We start from the raw sequence: 25,471 nt of genomic DNA on the forward strand, positions 1-25,471 counted from the left end.
TTGGTTGCAATACTGGAGTGCGCCAAAAACAAATTAGTGTGGCAAAAGTAAGTAAATGCAAAAATTAGCTACATGGAGTGCTATAATCAGTGCAAGAAAGCCCACATTGTCAGGTAACTGTAGGACAATGAAATTTACTCATAAATTAGTAAGTAATAAGATAAAAAATAATAAGATTGGTAGTACAATGTAAAAGGCAATCAACGTTTGTTCTGAAAGCTTTTAATAAATTTCAAGTTCTAGCCTATTCAGTGTCCTTGATATAAATGATGGTTGTCATGGCGTCAAGCGTATTTAATTGCATTCTCTCCTTAAAAACTGTCCGATTCTTTAGTGAATCTAAAGTATAAATGTTATCAATATCAAATACTCTCTAGAAAGAATGTTCGAACCAACAATTTTTTCACGTGTTTACCAATGCTCAACACATTTTTTGGCAACACATAAATTTGTCAAAGTGACATCGTAATTGAGTAAATTGCTCGGTAACAGCAAGTGTTAACCATCTTGTATCGTCAACTTGTTTTTGCCGAATACAACCGTTACTTCAGCGTTGAAACTTGGCTGAGCAACTTGCACAACAGGTTAGTTATTAAAAATAACAGTTTTAACGTAGAATTTGATTAGATATGTACTATGTCAATTACATACAGATTTTCAATTACAATTTATTTTATTTTATATAACTATAGGAATACATATTCTTTTGAGTTGTAACTATATTATTCTCGGGACTTCACTCTGGTTTTAAATAGGTGTTAAATATTATGGGACGGCAATTGAATTATCCAGTCTAACTAATTGTAGGCTGAACAAGTTCTATGACTATTTAAATTATATTTTTACGATTTAATCGGTCAGTTATTTTATTTGAATACACAGAAATGATCAGATGTAGGTGAACATGGAGTAAGATAACAGGCCGGACATATTTAAAAAATCGTAAATCATATGTTGTAAAAATTAATATCAACATATTATTATTCAAATCATTTGCTTTGATTGTAATATGTGTGACAGTGTATATTATATATTTTCTACAAAAAATTCGACCTATAATTCAAATCATTAGCTATGTATGATAGTGTCCAATCAATTTATTTTACATTTACAATGTATTATTTAAATAATTTGCATTGATTTTGTTATGTATGATAGTGCCCAGTAAATTGACTTTACATTAACAAAGCCGATCTACTGTTCAACTAATTTGCTTTGATTTTATTTAATGGTGTCCAGTAAATTGATTGTACATTAATATAAAAATATTGACCTAAAATTAATCAAATTATTAGTTTTGATTTTTAAGGTGTACATGTATTTGTTATTTAGGAAAACTAGTTGGCCGTATGGTTGTAAAAGAATTTGGTTTATCTCATTTCATTGATTCCATGGATTCTTATAAGTAAAATACATAAGAATAATGTGAACCAATTTTAAAGCCTAAAAGAACCCCTAAACCAATGTGGAACTTATTGATAGTGTGATAAACGGTAAATAGGCTACCGTTTTGTATAGTTTAGCTGCTAACAAATAACTACGTAAATGTAAAAAGATTATTATAGTTATCTTAATCAACAAGCTAACCTACCATCTAATATAGTACAACAAGAAATAAAAAGGATCGGCAAACTGACACATACTTTCTCCCAATAGCTTGTCAAAAACAATAATGAGTAAGATATGGGAATAACCATCATATGTTATTGATAAAATCACAGAAATAGGTAATTTTTACGGCATGGGTGGACGAATGGCTAGACGAATTTTAACATTTAAAAGGACTACAACATTCTAATCAACATCGTTAGACTATATTTTATATCATATTAGGCCTACTCTTTGTTCAAGCTAAATAATTCACTAGACATAAATTTCTATATTGTTTAACTAACTGTAAAAATTTGCTTTATAAATGATTTCCTTCAGTTGGTGGAGTCCACTAGAATGTCATTACCTCCTTTGTGACGTAAAACTTTAAGGGGGGGGGGGGATAAAATTGTACTCACAAAGGCAGGATAGGCCTTCTTAGAATTGCCTCCACTCGAATATCTTCCCTGGAGTGTTCAAAAGGAGTAGAAAAATCCAGGGGACGAAGCTGCTCACGGTTTTGAGAGATTCATTATTTTAACTATCCGAAGGTTCAGAGATCTAGAAGTGTTCAGACGATCAGGTCATTCTTGTTTATCCTCTTCCTCTTCGTGTAAGTGTCTTCAAAATGTTGCCTAACTTTTAGAACGACTCTGTATGTCAGACGAATGTTTTTTTCTTGTAAATTCGATAAACAACTCGTGTTATACTTTAAATTATCTGACTAAAGGCTCTGGTTAAGTATTGTAAGGTGTATTACGTACGTCAATAGATCAAACTTTGTCGCCATTTCAGTTAAAAGTATAGGCTAAAGGTGAATTCGAATCGGGATGCTCCTAAGATCACCCGCAACGACGAAGTTTAGAGCTCAGGTGACAAGTCTCGGGGTATTTAAACGGCGAATAAACGAGAAATAATTTAGACGTAACTACAGGGAGCGGCAAAATGATCTGACGGTTTTCTTTGCCACCCTGTTAAGCGAATGAGTGGCGTAGGGTGGTGGGAATAGGGGCGTTACAAAGCCAACGTGTGGACATTTTTAATAGCCATGGAGCCGTGGGATAGCTGAGAAACATGTATTTGTAGTAGGAGTGTTTTTAAAAGTTGAAATTCCTGTGTAGCTGTTCAGTACAAGTTTCAATGTGGGCCAAAGAAGAAAAGTCCCAACTCGAAACACCATTTTGCTGTGGGTGGGTAACTTTAGAGCTACTAGTTCAGCATTGAAAATAAAATCTGACAACGTGGTGTGAAACTAAAGAGAGTGAGGAAGACTGTATGTTGTGGTTGAAACTGTGATTCGTCGCTCATAATGAAAATGTTGTTACATGTAAGAAAATCAATCACTACTTGTTCTGAAAAAGAGATGCGCTTTGCATAACCACTGGGTTTCAACTGTTGCACAATTGCCATTTTGTATGAATGGAAATGCAGGTCGTATTGTAATACTCTTCTACCGAGCGGCCAGACAAGTACAGAGCTGCAGCTTAACGTTTAGGCCACTGAGGACTAACTTCAACAGCATCTCTTACTCTCTCAGCGTTCTCTGGCGTCCGGACTGACCTTGGACTTGGACAGCCTGTTGGCTTTTTTTCAATGCTGAACTAGTAGCTCTGAAGTTACCTACTCACAGCAAAATGGTTTTTTGAGTTGGGACTTTTCCCCTTGGACCCACATTGAAACGTGTACTGAACAGCTACACAGGAATTTCCACTTTTAAAAACACTTCTACTACAAATACATGTTTCTCAGCTATCCCACGGCTCCATGGCTACTAAAAATGTTCACACGTTGGCTTTGTAACGCCCCTATTCCCACCACCCTCCGCCACTCATTCGCTCGACAGGGCGGCAAAGAAAACCGTTAGATCATTGGGCGCTCCCTGTATTTACTAGGTAAACGGGACGGTCGTAATTTCAAACTAAACTATAGCCACCGCTAGTCACTGGCAGGCAGGAACTGTCGGGAATACAATAAAGTTGCAAAAATTACCTTATAAAATTACGTCATATACCTTTACCAATAAATATTCGTATTTGAAATACTTTAAAATTCATAATTGGAAAATTATTGTTTTAGCGGGGTAATAACTTTTGCTTTATAGGTTGACGTAATTTGTTGTCTGTTTGGTCGTCCTTGCATAATATACAGAATCTATATAATATATATACAGAATCTATATAATATATACACAGAATTATATCTGATATAACCGTGGGTTCTAAGTTAGATAAAAAAGGAAATTTAATAAATTATATTTGTAATATGTTTATTTATGTGGAATTTGGCTTTCAGAATGATTCAGTTTCGCAAGTTATAGTAAAAATTATCCGTGGGATTAAATTGAGTATTAAAAAAACAACGCCTATCACTATAGTTTACACCTAAGAAATATTTGTTACAATTCCAATTAATTATTTTCAGACAAAACACTATGGAAGTCAGGCCTACTTTGGCACTCGCAACATTGATCTGCTGGATAGGTTTGGTCTCTGCACCTCTTGAAGATGGCACCCTTACCAGTGATGATCTACTCGGGATGCCAGGCGTGATAGTTTCGAATAGAAAGGGTCGACTTGAGGATATGGTACCCCCTTGTAGCGGTGGAAGGTGTTCTGTACAGGTATTTACCATACTTATTACGAATAAGTGAGAATAAACGGAACTTATTAATAAAACTAAGCTCAATTTTGTTATTTATTTAAGTATTTGCCTAAGAATAAGAAATTTAAAATGTTATAAGGGTGTTCTTTCAGTGCTTTATAGTGTCATCGGTATCTTGAAAATTGTTCCAGTGATTGGCGTGTGGATTAGGGATAGGTAATTACAGTTTTAGTTTACTGTAGAAAATTAATTTAAAAGACTTTTTAAACACGGTTTTATGGTTAGCTAAATGAGCCATAGTTAAACCTATACAGGGTGGAAAAAAATCCCGGAAACTGTCAAATATTTCAAAAAATAATAAAGATTAAAATACAATTCGTACACAGTTTCTGGGCACAAAAGTAATGTTCACATATTATTCAGTGATACGCTAATGTGTCGGGGGCTGGCCCTCTGGCAGTCAGAAGAAAATCTTAAATGTAAGCATAGGCTGATATGCACATCAAATTTAAGGTCTTTATAAGTAGAAACCAATGCCGCAAATTTTAGATGAACGAAAAAAGAACAACAGAGTAAAAATGGCAGCCGTTTAAAGATTAAAAATACAGACTTAAAAATTTTTTGAATTTCTGCCATTTTAGACTTGTTTGTTCGCTCGAGTTCGAATTTGCAGCATGTCATTCCACCAGTAATGACATTTAATTAAATCTATATAATTAATACGCTATATGTTAAGATTTCTCTCGAGTGAGTCAATTGCTCACTTTTCTCACTAGTTGCACAAATAACTATTGTCCGTGTAACTTCTCCGCCATTTCTTAACCGATTTTATCCATTGACGTCTCATTGGAAAGAGCGTGTCGGGTAGATTTGCAAACTGGCCTTACATTTTTGAAAAAGTCCCTTGGGCTCTGCCCCAGTGGCTTTGAAAGTGCTCATGTTATCCTTATGAAGAACATAATTGTTTACATTTTGATCAGCTGTATAATTTAATTGCTGTTATTTATTTTCCAATTCAATGAAACGCATTGAGTACATTTATTTACTGTTTGAGCTTGTGTAAACATAACCCCCCAGACGGATCGTGTTAGTATGGTTGTATTTTAAATTTGTGTATTTATCGTTGTTTTGTGTCGCTATGACGGATCTTGTAAGCATGATTGTAACTTAAATTTGTGCATTTATCGTTGTTTTGTGTAGCTATAATTTGTTTATTTGTTGTTTTATTCTTTTAAATGCCTCCGACGCGACGACAACGACACAGACAGGAGGTGGAATCGTGATAACGACCGCAGCTACACTCTACAGAACAGTGGCGCGTAATAGGCTTAACTCATCACAGTCAGCACCTGACCCTGGACAATCTCAACTATTAGGTTACAAATGTGCCCTAACACTACCCAAAAACGACTTTTCGTTCTCAATTGGCCCTCTATCAATGGCCTGTGTTGCCTGTACAGCGAGGCATTTTGAGAAGGAAAAACCGGATGGAATTCTTAGGTTTATCAAAAACGAAGATAAACATGGTCTGAGTTACACACCGGTAATCTTTGAATTGACTCTATTAAACTCATTGTAAATATGACTGTTATTCGTTTTGAAATAACTCCTGTAATGCATTGCAATTGCTCAAATTCGTACACTAAAAAAAAAAAAAAAAAACTTGCGTACATATAAACGGGGTTTGCATGCATTTAAGATGATTTTCTGACTCCTAGTAGACCGTCTCCCTTATGGGGTGGCGTATTATAGAATAATGTGTAAAAATGATTTTAACGACCAATTACTGTGTACCACGTTTTGTAGCTCCATCTTGAAAATTTTTTTTAAATTATATACTGTAACTCTCCCGGGACTTTTTTCCACCCTGGATGTAATGTATCATAAAACGATATCTGTATAGTTAAAATTAAAATTAAAATCCTTCTTTATTATGGTTAAATTAGCACATAATGGTCCTTTCATACAGTTAAAATCTAAATAAATAATAAACAAAACATTTAAATAAAACAACAACAAAACAGTACAGTACAGTCTGTAACATAAGAAAATAAAATTCTATACATTTCTTCATCTTCTCTAACATACAAAGAGACACAAATTATGTCTTATGTTAAGAAACTGTATCATCATGATCTCCTAAATATGGTGAACAAGAAAATTGTCTCTTCGTAATCATTAAAAGAAAAACACCCAAAACTTTAAAGATAACTTGAGACTACGGACTTTTAAATATATGATAAACCTAACAAATGACGTACTAAATTGATTATAAAGAAAAGCATTTATTACAATAAAACATATTTGAATTTGTGTTGTAATTAATGTATATAATTGAGAACAAAATTATGAATTTATTTTTGTACTCGGCCTCTAACGTACTTAGGCCTTTTAATTAAGCCTATTTAATTATAGGTAGGATAAATTCTGTGCAGCAAAAAAAAATTGCATTATTGTTATATAAAAAAAGAACTTTCAGTAGGCCTATAAGGCAAAATGGGTTTTGTAGTAGTTGTACACAGTCCTACTTAGTTTGATAGTCATTTTTGTGCAGAAAAGATATTGAATAGTAGATCAATATTTAGAAGAAAACGCTTGTGTGTGTGGATAGAAAAATAAACAGTAGAACTAAATTTAATTTCGACATTATTTTAGGTTGTACGAGCGCCCCAGAACCAGCAACAAGTAAGTTGACTTTATAAATTATTATTTAATTGGCCTTGTCTAGGCTCCCTATGTATTAAGGTCAGACTGTAACTTTAAAAACTCATAAAATACAATAAAAAAACCAGTTTTCGTTTATGGAAGGCACATCCCCGTAGAAAACCTGCAGACCAAGAGAATATCCACTTTCCTTATTGGATCTTGATTTATTCCCCAGTTTAATGGTAGGCCTATCAGGTAAAATGCACACTTCATCGAATACCAAAAATATTCCTGGCTTTCCTTCAAATGCCCAACTGATGAAAGCCAACCAGGGTCACCACCGAGTCGACCACTCTTATAGACCACGTCATCGTCAAACGTAAGACCCCTTAGGAGAGTTATAAATTACCACAAATTATTCATGTCTGCATTGACTTTGAACTGAAGGGAATTAAAACTAAAATGATACCAAACAGAGATAAAAAAAGTTGAAATTGCAAGGGCAGTGAAATGGAAATATGCTAGAAAATCTAAAATGTTAATAAAAAAACTATTTCTCAAAATACAATATGAGTAATCTATAATATTATAACTATAAGGCGGTGTTTGTCTGTTTGTCTCTCCGGTTGCCACTACTAAAATACTTTACCAATATAGTTGAAATTTAGCATAAATATTATGTATAAATATAATACCTAGGAATGTCACAGGCCTATTCTCTTCTCTAAATATCCCTAATGCTAAACGCTGAGGAGATACTAATAAATACAAGCACTTGTAACTTGCATAACTATTTATTCATAACTGAATAGAAAACAGTAGAACTAAATTTAATTTCGACATTATTTTAGGTTGTACGAGCGCCCCAGAACCAGCAACAAGTAAGTTGACTTTATAAATTATTATTTAATTGGCCTTGTCTAGGCTCCCTATGTATTAAGGTCAGACTGTAAATATTATGATATGAAAATTGTAAATAATTAACACATGGATTAATATAAAAAGTACAGAAGCAAAATAGCAAAATATGTAACAGTGGTCTCCCCTTAACAATGGTCTCCCCTCAAACTTTCGTACGCAACATTTGATCAATGTGGCGTCTCCAAATTTGTCCATCGTCCATCTTGATAAAATAGTGAATGTGACCGTCTCTACTTTGGACATTTCCTTAACCCCATTTACATTTCCCGGAATAGTTCCGTACTTGTACTCGTTCACCTGGTTTGAAGTATCTCACTATTCCTTTGGGTGGTTTTGTTTCTTTCTCTGTCTTAGGTAAGAGTAAACTTAAGTACGTGCGGATCCTTCTGTTGAACATCAAGAAGTATGAGCTGTTTCCAGTTGAATTCGGAGCTTGACGTAGTTTCATCAGCAGTTGGAGAAGCTTTTCTTCCAGTGTACCAGGCTCGTCTGACATGCAGTTGATAAGTTTCTTTATCGTTTGTACGAAGCCTTCGACTTGGCCGTTCGAAGAAGGATGGTAAGGAGCTGTCATTTTGTGCAAAGTTCCACATTTCTTAAAAAAGTTACTAAATTCAGAGAAGTTGAACTGACGACCATTATCAGAGACTATAACACTTGGTACTCCAAAGGTGGTGAATATTTTACGCAGCTCTCTGATTGTCCATGAAGATGTAATACTCTTCGTAGGTATGACTTCAACCCACTTGCTGAATGCGTCTACTACCAACAGAAAGTAATTTCCGTTGGTTGGCCCAGCGAAATCTATGTGGACCCGCTCCCATGGTTCACTTGCTGGCTCCCAGGGATGGTTAATTTCTTTCTTCGGTAAATTTTGTTTTTCCCTGCACTGTCTGCATTTTGAAATATTATCTTCTATATCTTTGTCCAAACCTTTCCAGTAGCAAAAGCTTCGTGCTATGTCTTTGGTTTTTACCTTTCCCAGATGACCAAAATGTAGTTCTTCGAGGACATGTTTTTGTAAAGATCTAGGAATCATCACTCTCCAACCTTTCATGATACAACCATCATGTAGACATAGCTCACCGTCATGATAACCATGGTGCTCCAGCGATTTTCCAGTTTCCAAAGCTAGTAGCAAGTGTTGCATGTTTTCATCCTTTTTCGTTTCTTGAGCAATTAGGTTATGGTTTAGGTTGATCGTTGCAATTTGGTACATATAGAAAACATCAGTCTGGTCCATGCTGGTATTTGAATGTTTTTCAATAGGGAATCTTGAAAGGAAGTCCGCATTTCCATGATCATTTGTTCGTCTAAACTCTATTTTGTAGTCAAAACCTGATAAGAAGTGTGAATAGTTAAAAAGTCGTGTAGCTGACATAGAAGGTAGGTTTTTATCAGGATTGAATATTGTAACTAATGGCTTGTGATCCGTTACTAGGACGAATTTACGTCCATAGCAATATTGGAAGAACTTTTTTAGTCCCCAATAAATTCCAGTGGCCTCTTTGTCAATTTGGCTATATTTCTCTTCCGGTTTTGTCAGTGTTCTTGAAGCGAAGGCTATGGGTCTTTCACTTCCATCTGGAAATCTATGTGACAGTACTACACCAAGTCCCACCGGAGATGCGTCTGTTGCCAATACCAAAGGTAAGACTGGATCAAAATGAGTAAGGACAATTTCATTTGTAATGATCTCCTTGACTTTCTGAAATCTTTGTTCACATTGATCTGTCCACTTGTATTTCTTCTCCTTTTTCAGTAGTCCATGTAACGGATTGAGAATCGTTGCCAGGTCCTCGATAACTCTGTTATAATAGTTGACAAGACCTAAGAAGGTTCGCAGTTCACTAACATTCTGGGGTCTTCTTGCTTGTCTGATAGCCTTAACTTTATCTTCTGATTTGTGGATTCCATGGGCATCTATAGTGTGACCTAAGTACTCAATTTGTTTGTGTAGAAACTTGCATTTATCTCTGTTCAACCTTAGTTCATTTTTATTCTTTGAAGTACCATTTCCAACCGAGTGAGCAACTCTTCTTCTGATTTTCCTTAGATGATTATGTCATCGAAGAAGCATTGAGTGCCTTCTATACCTGATAAGACCTTGTCCATGATTCTTTGCCAAATTCCAGGAGCTACTTCAACGCCAAACATGAGTCGATTAACTCTGAATTGTCCCTTATGTGTACTTAAGGTTTGGATGTCAGCACTTGCTTCATCCATTTGTAGGTGTAAGTAAGCCCTCTTTAAGTCCAGAGTACAGAAAGTTTTGCCACCGCTCATATTTGCGAAGATATCTTCAATTCTTGGTATCGGATAGTGTTCGTCTTGAATTTGTCTGTTCACCGTAACCTTATAATCGGCACATATTCTAATTTCACCATAGGGTTTCATTACTGGTACTATGGGTGTTCCCCATTCGAAATTGTCCGTCTGTGTTAATATTCCTGCAGTTTCTAAGCGCTCTAGTTCAGTTTCTACCTTTTGTTTCAAGGAATAAGGTATTGGCCTTGCTTTCATAAATATTGGTCGAGCTTCAGGTACCAGTTGTAAGTGGCCAAGTTGATCAGGTATTTGGCCTATATCTGGCTCGAAAACATCCATGTATTTGTTTAGAAGTTCATCTAAACGTCCTCCTGTTTCTTGTTTGATTGCTTTTATTTCTTTCCAGTCCAACTCTACTTCCCGTAGCCAGTCTCGACCGAAAATAGGATCCAAGTGACCGTCTACAATATAGAGTTTACCCATAAAACTCTGGTTTTTGTATGAACATTGAACAAACACTACGCCTTTGGGCTTGAATAATTCGCCTGTACAGGTTTTAAGTCGTAGCTGTGTATTAAAAAGTCTTTTGTTCGTATTAAGTTTCTTGAACATATTATACGGTAAGGTGCTAATAGCTGAACCTGTATCCAGCTCCATCTGAACTGGATTTCCCTCTAGCAAAACATCAATAAGTATTTTATCACTACTGCTATTGTTCAATTTGTAAATTTCATGAGTTTCTTCTTGAAAATTATCGTTTCCATCTTTTTCAGTCTGATGAACTTTGGTTTCCTTTGCTTGCATACAGACATTGGCAATGTGACCCTGTTTTTTGCATTTGTGACACGTTTCAGAAGCAAACTTGCAGTTGTTGGCTCTATGTTCCCTTGAACCGCAACGGTAGCATCTTCCTCTCAGTTTGTCAAAGGATGAAGGCTGAGATTTCGTGGATACATAGTTCAGTTTTTTGTTTCCAATCTTGTGAACAGTATTTTTTGTAAAATCTGTTGAAGTTTTGACCAGGGAGCTTTCATCTTTGGCTAGTTCCATTGCTGTTGCCAATTTAACAACATCATGAAATCATTTAGTGGTTTTTTCCTGTAGTATCCTCGCTCTTACATCAGCATCTTTAATTCCTCTGATGAACCGCATGCGTAAAAGTGTTGGCGATGGTTTTCCCACAACTCTCACATGAAAAATCACAATCTGTTGTTAATTTTTGGAGTTCAGAGGAATATATTTTCACTGATTCTGATAGGTCCTGTACTCTTGATAAAAATCTATGCTGCAGTGCCCATGTACTCGGCTGAGGATCAACATAATCTGATAGTAACTTTACCAGATCTGAGTAGGTCTTATCAAGTGGGTCCTCAGGCGCACACAAATCATACAATTTCTGATGTAGGGTAGGAGACAAGGCGTGAAGAAGAGTGTAAACCTTGTCCTTGGGTTGCAGTCCATGTCCATGTAAATGCATAAACATCTCTAAGCGCCTGATAAAGTTCTTGAACGTTTCATCATCTTGAAAGGGTGTGAATGATATAGCTGAAGTAAGTGAACGGTACATATGATTACTTCTGTTGGTCATACTACCTTGTTGTAGATCTTTCTCTAGTTCTAATTGTGTTTTTCTGATTTGTAACTGATCTTTTACTTTGTAATATCGGTCTTCCATGTCAACTCTGTATCTAACTTCCTCATCAAACATCTTCTTCTTTTGAATTCAATTCTATTTTCAGTTGAACAGCTTCAAACCTTTTCCAGTTTTTTTTCTAATAAATCCATTCTGTTTTGTAAGACTTCTGTTGGTATGGTGGATACATCATCTAACAGTCTGTCTGCCCTTGTAATATGGCCTTTAACAATAGCCCGTACTTTCCTCAAATCTACTAGTAAATCAATGTTCTGTAAAATTTCCATTCTGTAGTTGACTAGTGAAGATATGAACAATTTAGATTGGTGATTAGATAATAAAAGGTAAAAAATTGAAGGTAATAAAGTGTAGTTTCTTTTTTTTATCCTCGTCGCCAATTAATAAATACAAGCACTTGTAACTTGCATAACTATTTGTTCATAACTGAATAGTAAATATTATGATATGAAAATTGTAAATAATTAACACATGGATTAATATAAAAAGTACAGAAGCAAAATAGCAAAATATGTAACAGATACAAAGTTCTGAGATGAGGCTTTTAAATGTAAATAACCAGTAAATAATTTTTATTTATTTTTTTCAATAATTGTTGTTATTGGTTTCCATAAGAAAATCAGAAAACTCACTTTGTTTACCTAGTTTCTCTATTCACTTATTTCAATCATAATAGTAACACCATTTTACAAAAAAGCGTTGATATATATAAGATATGGGTAAATATGTAATACATAACAAAATAAACGACAAGAGTTAGTTATTCCCTATTCCAGACTACTGGCTTAAGCCAATTAAATTAAATATTTTTTAATAATTGTTTAACTGTTTGGAAAATCTATTTATTATATAAATTTCATGTAATTGATTGCATAATTAAGGCTCTATATCCGTTGCTTTTTCAAGTTTTTTATTCTACAAGCTGATAGTTGTTTTATTGACAGAATTCCATAGAAACAGCACTTAAAGTAATTTTTACAGATTCTTTGGTAAATTTAAGCTGCTTAACGTTGTTTTGATTAGTTCTTAAAATAGAGACGTTTAAAAAATACTAGGCTTTAGTTAAATGTTTATTCACATAAGAGAACTCATGTTTCCGACATTAGACTTGTTACACAATTTAGTAAATATAAATCTTTAGTAATTATTTCCACGAATTCTGAGGGATTTTACAAGAGGTGGCTTGTAATTTTTTCTTCATTTATTGACTTTGGCAAATGAAACTACTATCAGGCTAAAATATTGAACTTAGCATTCTATTGTAAAATCTGAAACATTTCTTGGCCTGTGATTCATGCGTGGTCACGTTTAAGTGCCCTGATGATTGTAAAAGGTTTACTGTTTCACTTGACGTTACATTTTCTGCTATTCGATCAATGAAGTGGTCGTGTTTACCTAGACAGCTGCATGATTAAAACTTAGAGAATAGTATAAAGCTTATTTCAATGATCAATGCACTTTGTTAACTTTTGATTATAAAATAATATAAGTCGTGTAACTGTTTTTGATTCTCTAGATCAACAGTAAGTGTGATCAACAGTAAGTAAATTCCATGAACTATGGAACGGTTAAGTTTCATGTTAGAGATAAAATATTGGGTTTAACCAGTTGTTTGTATATGTTTTTTGTTGACATTTCCTATCATATTTAATATTTATGTATGTGTTTATGTTAAATATTTATAGCTGTATATAAAAAGAATTGATTAAAAGCAAAGAAGTTAATTACGATATGTAGTGTATGTGTAAATGTATGTTGCTCTTGGAAAGGAGACTGTTGTCGAGGCTGATGGTGGTCATCATGGTGGCTCCAGACAACATGGGGACCCGCCCAGGTCGAGGCTTTTGGTATATTTGCTAGGAGGGGGAGGGACCAGTAATCCAGCTACTAGGAGGTCACGAATTGTGGATATTTGTAGGGATGCACTGTGGGTGCGATGCTCCCTGGTGTGGATTAATGTCCGCGCTAGTGAGTACTACGACTAACCGCAGTACTATCCTAATAATTAGACCAATTCGTTTATTACGAGGAAAAAATGTGGTTCGGATTCCACAATAAACTGTAGGTCCCTTAGTTGCCATTAGCTGTATGGGCTATTAATTAACAGCTGTGTCTAAGGAACATGTCGGCCTTAGTCACTAACAAGACTACAAGATCGCGCCACTCATCCTACACTCATCCTTTACTCCTATTTAGGTTAAAATACCCACATAGTGGCGTCCCCATCTTAAATAATTGATAATTGATAATTGACCTCAAATTCGCTCACCTAAACATGCGCTCTCTGAATACTCACTAGTGCATGACATGACTTCGATGTTTTTGGAGGGTCAGAGACGTAGCTCTGTCCTGGAATACCATGAAAAAACTTCTCTATGCCTGGGTGTCAGTTATTGCAAGCTGGTCGTAACACAAAATGTAGAATTTGAAGAAGAACAAGGAAGTAGTTGTGTTGCCATCGACATCAAAGATAGGATGCATATTTAAAACCACAGCTTTAAAGGTCGTTTTAACCCTGGCATAGAGGCACTTTATATCATTTTGAAATTGAGGGATGAGAGATTCGGTTTATGTGTGGCCTATCGAGCGTCCAATGTGAGGCAGTCTTGCCTTGCTTCCTTGTTTTTCTTATTGTTTGTAATATTAGCAGTTGAAGTGTGCAATGTCATTGCTCAGGGTACCTAAAGGTTGACCTCATGGCAAAATTAATTAACGAATGTCAATATTACAGCTGACTCAAAAAGCATTTGCTGTACTTATTTGTGAACCAAAACTCTAGTTAGGCTGAAACCCAGTTGTACTGGCATGATCAATAATAGTATATTTTGTACCTAGAGCCGAAAGTTCGAAACGAAGTCGAGATTTTAAAACGATCGAGAGCTGCAAAACCATTTCGGTCCGTGGTACGAACGCTATTTTTCACCACACTATACCCTATTAATTACCACTATTCACCACAATAATAATGTACTGTACACTAACAGTCAATACAACTACAACTTTAAGGTTATGTAAAGAAATAATTTGAAGAATCAGCAAAAATAATAATAAACAGTTGCTAGGCAGCGGTGACAAAAACAAGACTATTGCATTGCAATACATCTTGTGTATTTAATATACAGTACATTATTGTATTGAGTAAATAAGCGAACAGTAGATTTTGCGGCCCTTGGGATGTAAAAACCTGCTCGATTCTCAAATGACGATGACAGCTCGCACGGCCAGCAAAACGTAACTTTCATCCACCAATTAACGTATGTAAAACAGCTAAAAACATCATAGTGTGGTGAACAATCGTTTTTATTTATTTATGTTTTGACATAAATAAACCAATATCAACTTCTTGATTTGTAGCTTCTCTACAGTACACTTTGTTTTATGATTTTGTTTACCTATTCACTTTAATTAGGTTGTGATGTACCTTCACGTGAGTCGTCTCAAAAGGTGCTACGGATAAAAAGGTCGTCGCTAGGTTGAATATTCCAAGGATCTATGGAAAGTAAAAGGAATATACTCAGATACGTGGCTTTAAGTCCTGAGACTTCAAATATGCCAGTATCATTACAGACAGTGGGAGGTAGAGATCGCTCGGATTGCTCAAGTACTGCAGTAAAGAAACAAATTAATAGCTAAAACCATAGAAAAAACATACTCCCTTAGTAGATTTCTCATCCTAATGGAACAGCTGAAGACAATTTTATTGTTAGTTCATGTACGGTTTATGTAGAGGTCGTGTTTTGTTTACAATTTGTTTCCCGTTAATACAGTCATTTAAAACCTCGTTTAACCAAATAATACGATCTAATCATAAACAATAAATTGTCCCCTAATTATTTAACCAAACAGTAAAGCACAAATCAAGAAATTAACCCTAAAATAATAGAAACAAAATTTCGTTTGACACTAGCGCCCAGTGTGGCGTACATGAACTAGACATGAAAAACGAGCTTCAAAATTAACAATGGGATGAGAAGTCTACTTGTGTTGGTTAGTCTATGCTAAAACTAATCTAGCACTGGGAAAAGATGCGTAGATTGCTCTAGCAGTGGAGTCGGATGCAAAGGTTGCTCTAGCACTAGGGTCGGATGCTAAGATTGCTCTAGCACTGGGGATCGGATGGTTAGATATATTGTCTGTGGTTAGATTGCTCCAGCACTGGGGATCGGATGCGTAGATTGCTCTAGCACTGGGGATCAGATGGTTAGATTGCTCTAGCACTGGGGATCAGATGGTTAGATTGCTCTAGCACTGGGGATCAGATGGTTAGATTGCTCTAGCACTGGGGATCAGATGGTTAGATTGCTCTAGCACTGGGGATCAGATGGTTAGATTGCTCTAGCACTGGGGATCAGATGGTTAGATTGCTCTAGCACTGGGGATCGGATTCTTTGATTGCTCTAGCACTGGGGATCGGATGCTAAGATTGCTCAATCACTGGGATCGGATGCTAATATTTCTCTAGCATTGGAGTCGGATGCAAAGATTGCTCTAGCAGTGGAGTCGGATGCAAAGATTGCTCTAGCAGTGGAGTCGGATGCAAAGGTTGCTCTAGCACTAGGGTCGGATGCTAAGATTGCTCTAGCACTGGGGATCGGATGGTTAGATATATTGTCTGTGGTTAGATTGCTCTAGCACTGGGGATCGGATGCGTAGATTGCTCTAGCACTGGGGATCAGATGGTTAGATTGCTCTAGCACTGGGGATCAGATGGTTAGATTGCTCTAGCACTGGGGATCGGATGCGTAGATTGCTCTAGCACTGGGGATCAGATGGTTAGATTGCTCTAGCACTGGGGATCAGATGGTTAGATTGCTCTAGCACTGGGGATCGGATTCTTTGATTGCTCTAGCACTGGGGATCGGATGCTAAGATTGCTCAATCACTGGGATCGGATGCTAATATTTCTCTAGCATTGGAGTCGGATGCAAAGATTGCTCTAGCACTGGGGATCGGATGGTTAGATTGCTCTAGCACTGGGGATCGGATGCGTAGATTGCTCTAGCACTGGGGATCAGATGGTTAGATTGCTCTAGCACTGGGGATCAGATGGTTGGATTGCTCTAGCACTGGGGATTGGATTCTTTAATTGCTCTAGCACTAGGGATCGGATGCTAAGATTGCTCAATCACTGGGATCGGATGCTAATATTTCTCTAGCATTGGAGTCGGATGCAAAGATTGCTCTAGCACTGGGGATCGGATGGTTAGATTGCTCTAGCACTGGGGATCGGATGGTTAGATTGCTCTAGCACTGGGGATCGGATGCGTAGATTGCTCTAGCACTGGGGATCAGATGGTTAGATTGCTCTAGCTCTGGGGATCGGATTCTTTGATTGCTCTAGCACTGGGGATCGGATGGTTAGATTGCTCTAGCACTGGGGATCGGATTCTTTGATTGCTCTAGCACTGGGGATCGGATGCTAAGATTGCTCAATCACTGGGATCGGATGCTAATATTTCTCTAGCATTGGAGTCGGATGAAAAGATTGCTCTAGCATTGGAGTCGGAGGCTCAGATTGCTCTAGCACTGGGGATCGGATGGTAAGAATGCTCTAGCACTGGGGATCGGATTCTTTGATTGCTCTAGCACTGGGGATCGGATGCTAAGATTGCTCAATCACTGGGATCGGATGCTAATATTTCTCTAGCATTGGAGTCGGATGCAAAGATTGCTCTAGCATTGGAGTCGGAGGCTCAGATTGCTCTAGCACTGGGGATCGGATGGTTAGATTGCTCTAGCACTGGGGATCGGATGCTTTGATTGCTCTAGCACTGGGGATCGGATGCTTTGATTGCTCTAGCACTGGGGATCGGATGCGTAGATTGCTCTAGCACTGAAGTCGGATTATTAGATTGCTCTGGCACTTGAGTCGGAATGTGACGTGGGGTATTGGAAGGAGACGTGAGGTCAGGGGAAGGTCGGGAAATGTAGCGGAAGGAGACGCTTGGTCGGGGAAGGCGATGTGGAGCAGTGGAAGGTGACGTGGGGCAGCGGAAGCCGACGTGGGGTATTGGAAGGAGACAAGGGAGAGTTCAGGGTATGTAGAGGTGCGTCCACACTTGACGAACAATGTTCGCTGAACAACGTTCGCTAACATTTCCCTGATCGCCAGCGAAGGTTCGATGTCCGTTAAGTATAGACGGATCGACGTACGGTGTGTTTTTGTTCAGCCAACGTGTTCTTTATATGAGCGAACTTTTGTGCAGTTCGGAGAGAACAGCCCTTGTTGCGGTCCCTTGCAGCGTGTTTTTGCGTGAAAAGTATATCTAATATACGATAGTGACTGCAACAGTGTTTACCGTCAAGAGCACCTAGACAGTGGTCTAATTATTTTCCAAGGTTTTGAAGCGTATTGTTAAGGAACAGCTGGTGGAGTACCTTCAAAGTAACAAACAATATACTATCTAATTCACAATTTGGGTTCAGAAAAGATAAAAACAACTCTGATGCACTTTTTGAAGTTTGTAAATCTATAAATAACTCAATCATAAATAACAATCGATCTATGTTAATGTTTTTAGATAAAAAAAACCATTCGACTCAATTGACAGAAAGTTATTGCTAACAAAATTGGAACAGATCGGTGTCAGAGGCACTGCTCTCACATGGTTTAGAAACTATTTATCTCACAGACATCAAGTGGTTTCCATCTGTGGTGTGAATAGTGATGCAAATTCAATTGATTATGGGGTTATTCAGGGAAGTACTCTGGGGCCTATACTTTTTCTAATTTATATAAACAACATTTCTAAATTCAACCTAAATGATGAACTGTTTTTATTTGCCGACGACACATTAGTTTTGATAAAGAGTTGATCATGGGAGGATGTCAGGTCCAAAGCTCTTGGTGACCTCTTACTTCTAAAGAAATGGTTAGATCAAAATGTGCTCTCACTTAATGTAACCATGACTAAATTTCTTCCCATATCACTCAGTATCAGCACTGATTATAGTCTAGACAATTTGAAGATTCATTGCTGCGGCAACCATAACAGTTTATCTTGTGATTGTGAATACATTGAAAGGGTGGATTATTATAAATATTTGGGTGTTTATTTTGACTATCGAATGAAGTGGACAGAGCATGTAGATTTCTTGAAGAAAAAGATTCGTAAATATATCTATGCTTTTAACCAATTGAGTGAAATTTTAGACGAGGATGACGTAAAGCGAGCTTATTTCGCTTATGTGCAATCCTTGATTTAATTTGGTATTATCTGCTGGGGAGCATGCTATCACACCACCTTGGAACCCTTGAATGTAATCCAAAGATCAATTTTTAAAGTTGCTTTTAGAAAAAAATAAAAGGTACTCCACTGACGCTCTATTCCGTGAGACGGGAATACTACCGGTAAGACATATTTTAATCCAGTTTCTTCTTAATCACACATTCAAAAACTCAAACACGATTCTTACAGCAGTCACACATCAACACTTCACAAGATACTCCCACAATGTTAGAATATCTGTTCCTCAGCTACATAAATCAGTTCCAACTACCAACTGCTGTTTTTATGTTGCTCAGATCCTCTGTCGAAATTAAATTCAAAAATATGATATTCAACACGTTTTTAGTTTACCCTCATTACAGGAATTCAAGAGTCATATTCTTGTTTTACTGCACTCCATTACCATAGAAGAGGCCGAGACTTTGATAAGACCAAAAAAATCATCTGACTAAAAATCATTGACCCTTAGACCCCCTCACCCTCCAAATGTCTTCTTTTGATTGAACTGGTTTTGGTTGTCGTCACCGACATTACTTAACTTCGATATTCATAGGCAACCGAAAGCTGATTATGTAATATACAGCATAAACAACAGTACAAGCAAGTAAAAGCCGACGCCTACGCAGTGCTTACGCAAATCCATCTTCACTTGAAAACTCTAAAAAACTGAGTTTAGAGTAAACAGCATATTTTGTCCGTCGAACAGCTTAAATAATGTTCACCGAACGTTCAACGAAAGTTTTTTTCCTATTTTGGCGTACACACGTACATGTTTGTTGTGAAAGTTCACGCAGCTTAGCGGAAGGAGACGCTGGGTCGGGGAAGGTGACTTGGGACTGAGGTAGGAGACGTGAGGTAAGGGGAAGATCGGGAGATGTAGCAACTAACAGGAGACGCTGGGTCGGTGATGGCTTTAGCCAAGAGGTAAGGAGGCGTGAAAGTGATAGTGTCACAGCTTCAGAAATAGCCATTGACTAAAACTAAAACTTACAGTTTGGAAGATACTGGGTTTATTATTTATGTTGGTAGTTTTGTAAAAAAATACTTATTGCAGGGCTGGATTGGTTTTGGCACACTCCCGATTCGCAAAGTATTTTCATATGGCCAGGTAAACGTCAACTACTACTCTTCTTAAAATATGTATCCTGTATTTAGAGTCAATAGTTTATTTTATCAATAGTAAATTAAGATAGGTTACACGTATTATTAGATTAGCAACAAGTTCGTTTAAAAAATTGTGTATAACTTAGAATTACAGTCAGGTTGTCCCCAATTTAAAAACAAAAGTTGAAATATCTATGTTAATTCTATTGATAAAAAAATAACTTTTTTAGTTTACTTGTTTTTTTTTATACAATTGAATCAAATTTTGTCAATTAATTTATTCTATGCCATACTATTAACATTTTATTATAAAAACACTTGTTTCCTTTCTTGTTGCAGCAAACCTGAGTACTCGTTAAATCTAATTTTTGATAAAAAGGGTTTGATATGACAGAATTAAAAAAACTATTTGAGTCAAAATCCAATTACACCTTATGGTAGTTCGCTTACTCTGTAGGTTTGCAGTGAGGGAGATATTTTTCTAGGCATTATGAAAAATCTTCCATAATAATCTCTAGACACACTATAAGCCCACCATCGCCAAAAATGAACTTCAAACCAAGCATTTATCATTTAAGAAATGATTTATTACCGTAACTCTCTAAGCAACACCTAGACCCGGGATCAATTTCTTTTTGTTTTATTCCTTCAGTGGCTAAGAAACCTCATCCGTTCAAATTATCATCCTATCCGGTGCGGACCAATCCATACGAATACGTCCAAGTCACAAGTTAGTTAGGGATTGGGTCGAGGAGCCACTCCAGAGAGAAGTCGACATTCACCAGCCACGAAATTTTGGAGAACAAACTCTTACAATACTATTTTAGTCAAAAGCAGATTTAATTTGTATATAAATTTCTTAGTCATGAAGAATTCTAAGTATACAATAATAAATCATGAGTCGATACAAGAATACAGTATTATCATAATTCACATTAGTTACACATAAATTATCACTGCAAAATAAATTTTAAAGTTTAGAGAAATATTTTAAGCCTTTAACTTAATAAGAATTTAATTGAAAACAAGTTTGAGATTTATATAAAAAAGTAATACTACACGAATACTTGAACAACTCTTAATAGTCTACCATATCTAATTTTGCACAAATTGAAAACACTTTATTTAAATTACTTAATATAGTGTTTTAGTATTTGTGATTTTAGTTTATACTAAATCAGAGCAACTATTACATTTCTAGTTGAGAATAATCACAATGGAATTTGGTTAAAGTTTTCTACAATACTGAAATACTATCCAACCAGACTAATAGCTCACTCGACTGATAAGTAGAGAAAATCTACCTGATTCCTGGGAATTTATTCAATGCTCTCGCGGCCCATTATTATGTACTGCTGTACTGTTCTTAATATACTCTACTATGTCATATTTTCTACAAAAAAATATCAAAAACCAACTTGGAAGAACATTTGTTTGAAAAGGATTCTTTGGTTCTTCCTCAGAAATATATTTTCTCAGGAAACATACTTTTTAAATTAATTCCAAGTGACTAATATGTCAAAATCTAGCATTGTCTTGAATCATAGAAAACAGTTAAAATAAATTTGCAGAACTTTAGACAAGAGTATTTTTTCATGAACAAGGAAAAAGAGAATGAAACATGAAAGTTAATTTATAACAAAGACTTTTTCCTACAATCACCTGACAACGTGGGCTTCCTTGCACTGATCATAGTACAGAAAGTTTGCTAATTGCTGCATTTCCTTACTTTTACCGCACTCTTTTTACTTTTGCCACACTCGTTTTTTGCCACACTCCAGTATTCCAACTAAACAACACAAAACAGCATGTTTTCATTAGGCACGTAATCAGTGTACGCATGAAAATAATTTGGCAACTCTTAAAGACACTACAACTACGATCAGCTGGTGCAACATTTCCAATTTAGTTCAATGCCTTGATTAAACCTAACCCAAAAAAGTGTTGTGTACAGATTAACTGCACTTGGCCTGGACTCTACCGGATCCCAGTCTCCCATTGTATGTTTCTAATAGGACGCTACAACATTTTTAGAAATGTAGATAACGAAGACGAAGGGATAAGAGGACATAGGACTTTTGACTAGTGACTAGTATCAAGTGTATAACTATTTGACAGATAGAGGTTTCATTACTTATGCGGATAATTAAGTTTAAATTTTATTGCAGAGCGTGGCTGGATATCCAATTCGCGTATTATCCAGTGTTCGTACATTTCCACAGGTAAAAGTCAACTAATCTTACTTAGATTTGTATCGAGTAGTTATAGCAACATTAAGATTTATGTTATAATAAAAAAAACTAAACAAATCTTAAGATCTTAAGATCTTAAGTGTTAAGTTATCTTAAGTGTTGTTGTTAACCTGGTAAAAATTATATTTCTTATGACAGTGTTGTCCTTGAACTGTTATTGCACTATGTATATAGTTTATTATTAGTTGAATTGTGCTGAACCATTTTTACATTGATAATACAAATAGACACCGGATTAAAAATCCTAAAATTGCTATTTATTCAAATTTATCATTAAATATTAAACGAATTAGTTTATACAGGGTTAAAATATGTTGTATAGAAGTACAGCTGTACGCTTACATAACTTTACCTGGCAAATATCGATTTTTAACCCCATCAGTGTACTCGAAACTTATACACATGTAAGTACAAAGTTTCCATGTTAAAAAAGACAAAATTGATTAAAACCGTCGGATACATGTTTGTTGGAGCTACGGGAGAAATTACCTATTAAGCAACAAAACATGTTTATATTACATTTTAAAGTTCATTTGCATTTTGTAATTTCAATTCATTCTTGAAAAGGTTTAGTCACAGACAGTTAAAATAAATGTTTATTTAACTTTATTAATGCCACAATATTTTAATATACTGTACGTTTTTAATAAAGCACTTTAAATTTATACTCTTGACTGACGCCCACACAGTAACAAAGGCATTCATTTTTGCAAGGAAAATACTAAATAGTGGATATTTGGTGAACGTTGTATAGGCTAATAAGGTTATGAAGTTTTTATTTGGGGAAACTGTGTTTTAATAATTTTATATTTATTTTAATCCAAGAACCACTGCCCTGAGTTTGGTACTGTTCTTACTAGGCAATAGGTAACCATTCTGAGATAGAACAAGAGTCGAAAGTGGATTGTATGATTAGTAAATATAAGCCTAAAACAAATTTGTTTGTAATCATATATTGAAGCTTTGTTATACAATAAGTTACAATAATGTTGACCACAAGTTAAAAACTATGGCTACACAAACTAAACTAACCCTACTATTTAGTAGGCTTCATTACACTAATCCATGTTGATTATGGGCCCCATTCTAAAAAGAAAGAAATAAAAATTAAAGACAACCTAGTAAACATATTTGTTTATGAATGTGTTTTTCTTTCTGCAATTGCGTCGTGTATCTAACATGGCTGTGATGGAACATTAGTTTCACGATGATAATGTGAATAGAAACAACAAAAAAATTGATATCAAAGTATTTAAATTCCACATTACAGATTTGAAGACATGCGTTAATTAATATCCCATACAGCCAATGGCAACTAAGCGACCTACAGTTTATAGTGGACTGCGAACAAATTTTTTTCCTTGTAGTTATCGAATTGGTCTAATTATCAGGATAATACTGCGGATAGTCGTAGTACTCACTACGGTAATCCACGCCAGGGAAGATCGCATCCACAGTGCATGCCTATAAAAAACAATTCTTGACCTCCAAGCAGCTAGATTACTGGATTAGTGGCTAGTGAACCTGTTTGTATATTTTTCAAAAGTATGATATAGTACAGTTATGGTACTACAGTATTTCTCAATATAATTAATATTTCACATACATATTTATAATATTATAATATTACTAGCTGACCCGGCGAACTTCGTATCGCCTAAGTTATAGGTTTCCCCTAAGACAGACCGATGGAAAGAAAGTACCGTTACGTTTAATTTTCAAGATGATCTCGTTCGCATCGCTCAATCACGTCCTGGTTGAAGTTCATTCGCTACGCTCACTCACCTTTTGGTTGCAAATTAGCTGTTGTCATAAATGTAAAAGAAATAATAGTGCTGCACCCTGTTGGTAATCCTTGTAACTTTAATGCTATTGAACATCATAGAACAGAACCAACTTGTTTAATTGAAACAGCTGTTAAGATTCATTAATTCCATTTCTCATAAGGTTAACATGGGAAACTCCAGAGCCACTGGGGCGGAGCCCTTTTAAGAATTTCGAAACGGGAAATAGTTTACGTCCGATTCGCATACCTACAGAATTTACACACCAAATTTCATAACGATCGGTGAAGTCGTTCCGGAGGAGTTTGCAGACAAACACTGTGACACGAGAATTTTATATATTAGAAGATATCCATACATATATTTATAATCATAAGTATAAAAAAAAACTTGCTTTACCTTTTTTTATTTTTCAATATAAATTACGTTTAGTCTATTATGACCTTTTCTTGTGTGTTCACCTAATTCAAGTTGATAACTTTATATTTTGTATAAATAAATAATAATCTGATTCTGCTACCATGAGATCAACCAAATAAAATATTTTTTTTTATTTAGCGCTACTCGTGAACTGGTTATTAGAGTGGTAATCACTAAGTGAAAACATCACATATTCCTTTCCAGTTTGTAAAATGAGATTTAAAACATACAAAAGTAATTAACAAACTTTGTTACCACCTTCTTTAAATTCTTCGAAAGGAATATGAAACACTCCTATCCAAAAACCTACGGTAATATAATTTGTTGTGTCCCCAATCCGAACTTTTCACCGCATTTTATGGCGATCCAAGAAGGGGAAACAATTTATAACCATGTTATATGGGAAAACGTGTTTTAACTTACTTTTTAGTTTGGTTACACTCCCCTAAGTAAGTTTGATACTGTACTGGACAGTTTGGCACTGTTCTTACTGGACACACTGTACAATATCAATATTAAAGTATATGACCATTTAACTATATGGCCATTGCGTTGCTTTGCAGGAACCTAACACCAGAGTGTCTTATTTCTGAAAAAATTGGTTTTATTTTGTTATGTCAGGTTCAATGTAAAATGGTGTAAAAATGAACATATTTCAAATGCATACTCTTACAGTCTTCCGTTCTATCTGGTCTTCTGAATGGAGGCTCAGCCAACACGGCTACAACATACCCGCCAGCGACCTCAGCATACCCAATAGGGACCCCTTCCAATCCGCTTGTAAGTACCAACATATATATAAATAAATTCTTTTATTTTCTTGAAAATACAATTAGCTACAAATAACTTGGTATAATCGGTGACGTCGCCGGTTACTTTCCGGGCAGCCAGTTTCAACACCAGAAGTCACCAGGGAGTGAGACTAACCCCCAAAGTTCCTCCACTCCAGTGTCTACATACATTCAGCGCTCTCACCTCGTTGAAGGACAACGTGCTCTGTTATCC

At 35.9% G+C, this 25,471-nt stretch overlaps 1 protein-coding gene across 5 annotated transcripts in view; it reads left to right on the forward strand.

The window, feature by feature from the left end:
• The first annotated feature begins 476 nt into the window (after positions 1–476).
• The window catches only part of LOC129003004 (uncharacterized), a 100,540-nt gene continuing 75,545 nt past the window's right edge, over positions 477–25,471 (forward strand). For 2 of the 5 annotated variants that reach the window (XM_054431184.1, XM_054431187.1), the window contains exons 1-7: positions 477–584; positions 4,012–4,210; positions 6,847–6,876; positions 7,689–7,718; positions 19,961–20,014; positions 22,179–22,232; positions 25,142–25,246. In XM_054431184.1, the coding sequence (XP_054287159.1) occupies positions 4,022–4,210; positions 6,847–6,876; positions 7,689–7,718; positions 19,961–20,014; positions 22,179–22,232; positions 25,142–25,246 (462 nt within the window). In that variant the 5' untranslated portion in view covers positions 477–584; positions 4,012–4,021. The remainder of the gene's footprint in view (positions 585–4,011; positions 4,211–6,846; positions 6,877–7,688; positions 7,719–19,960; positions 20,015–22,178; positions 22,233–25,141; positions 25,247–25,471) is intronic. The other 3 variants (XM_054431185.1, XM_054431186.1, XM_054431188.1) reach the window with 3 other exon arrangements.

Source organism: Macrosteles quadrilineatus, unplaced genomic scaffold, assembly GCF_028750875.1.
Source record: "Macrosteles quadrilineatus isolate MER2022 unplaced genomic scaffold, UCM_ALF_1.0 Scaffold_9__3_contigs__length_116548681, whole genome shotgun sequence".
Lineage (NCBI taxonomy): Eukaryota > Metazoa > Arthropoda > Insecta > Hemiptera > Cicadellidae > Macrosteles > Macrosteles quadrilineatus.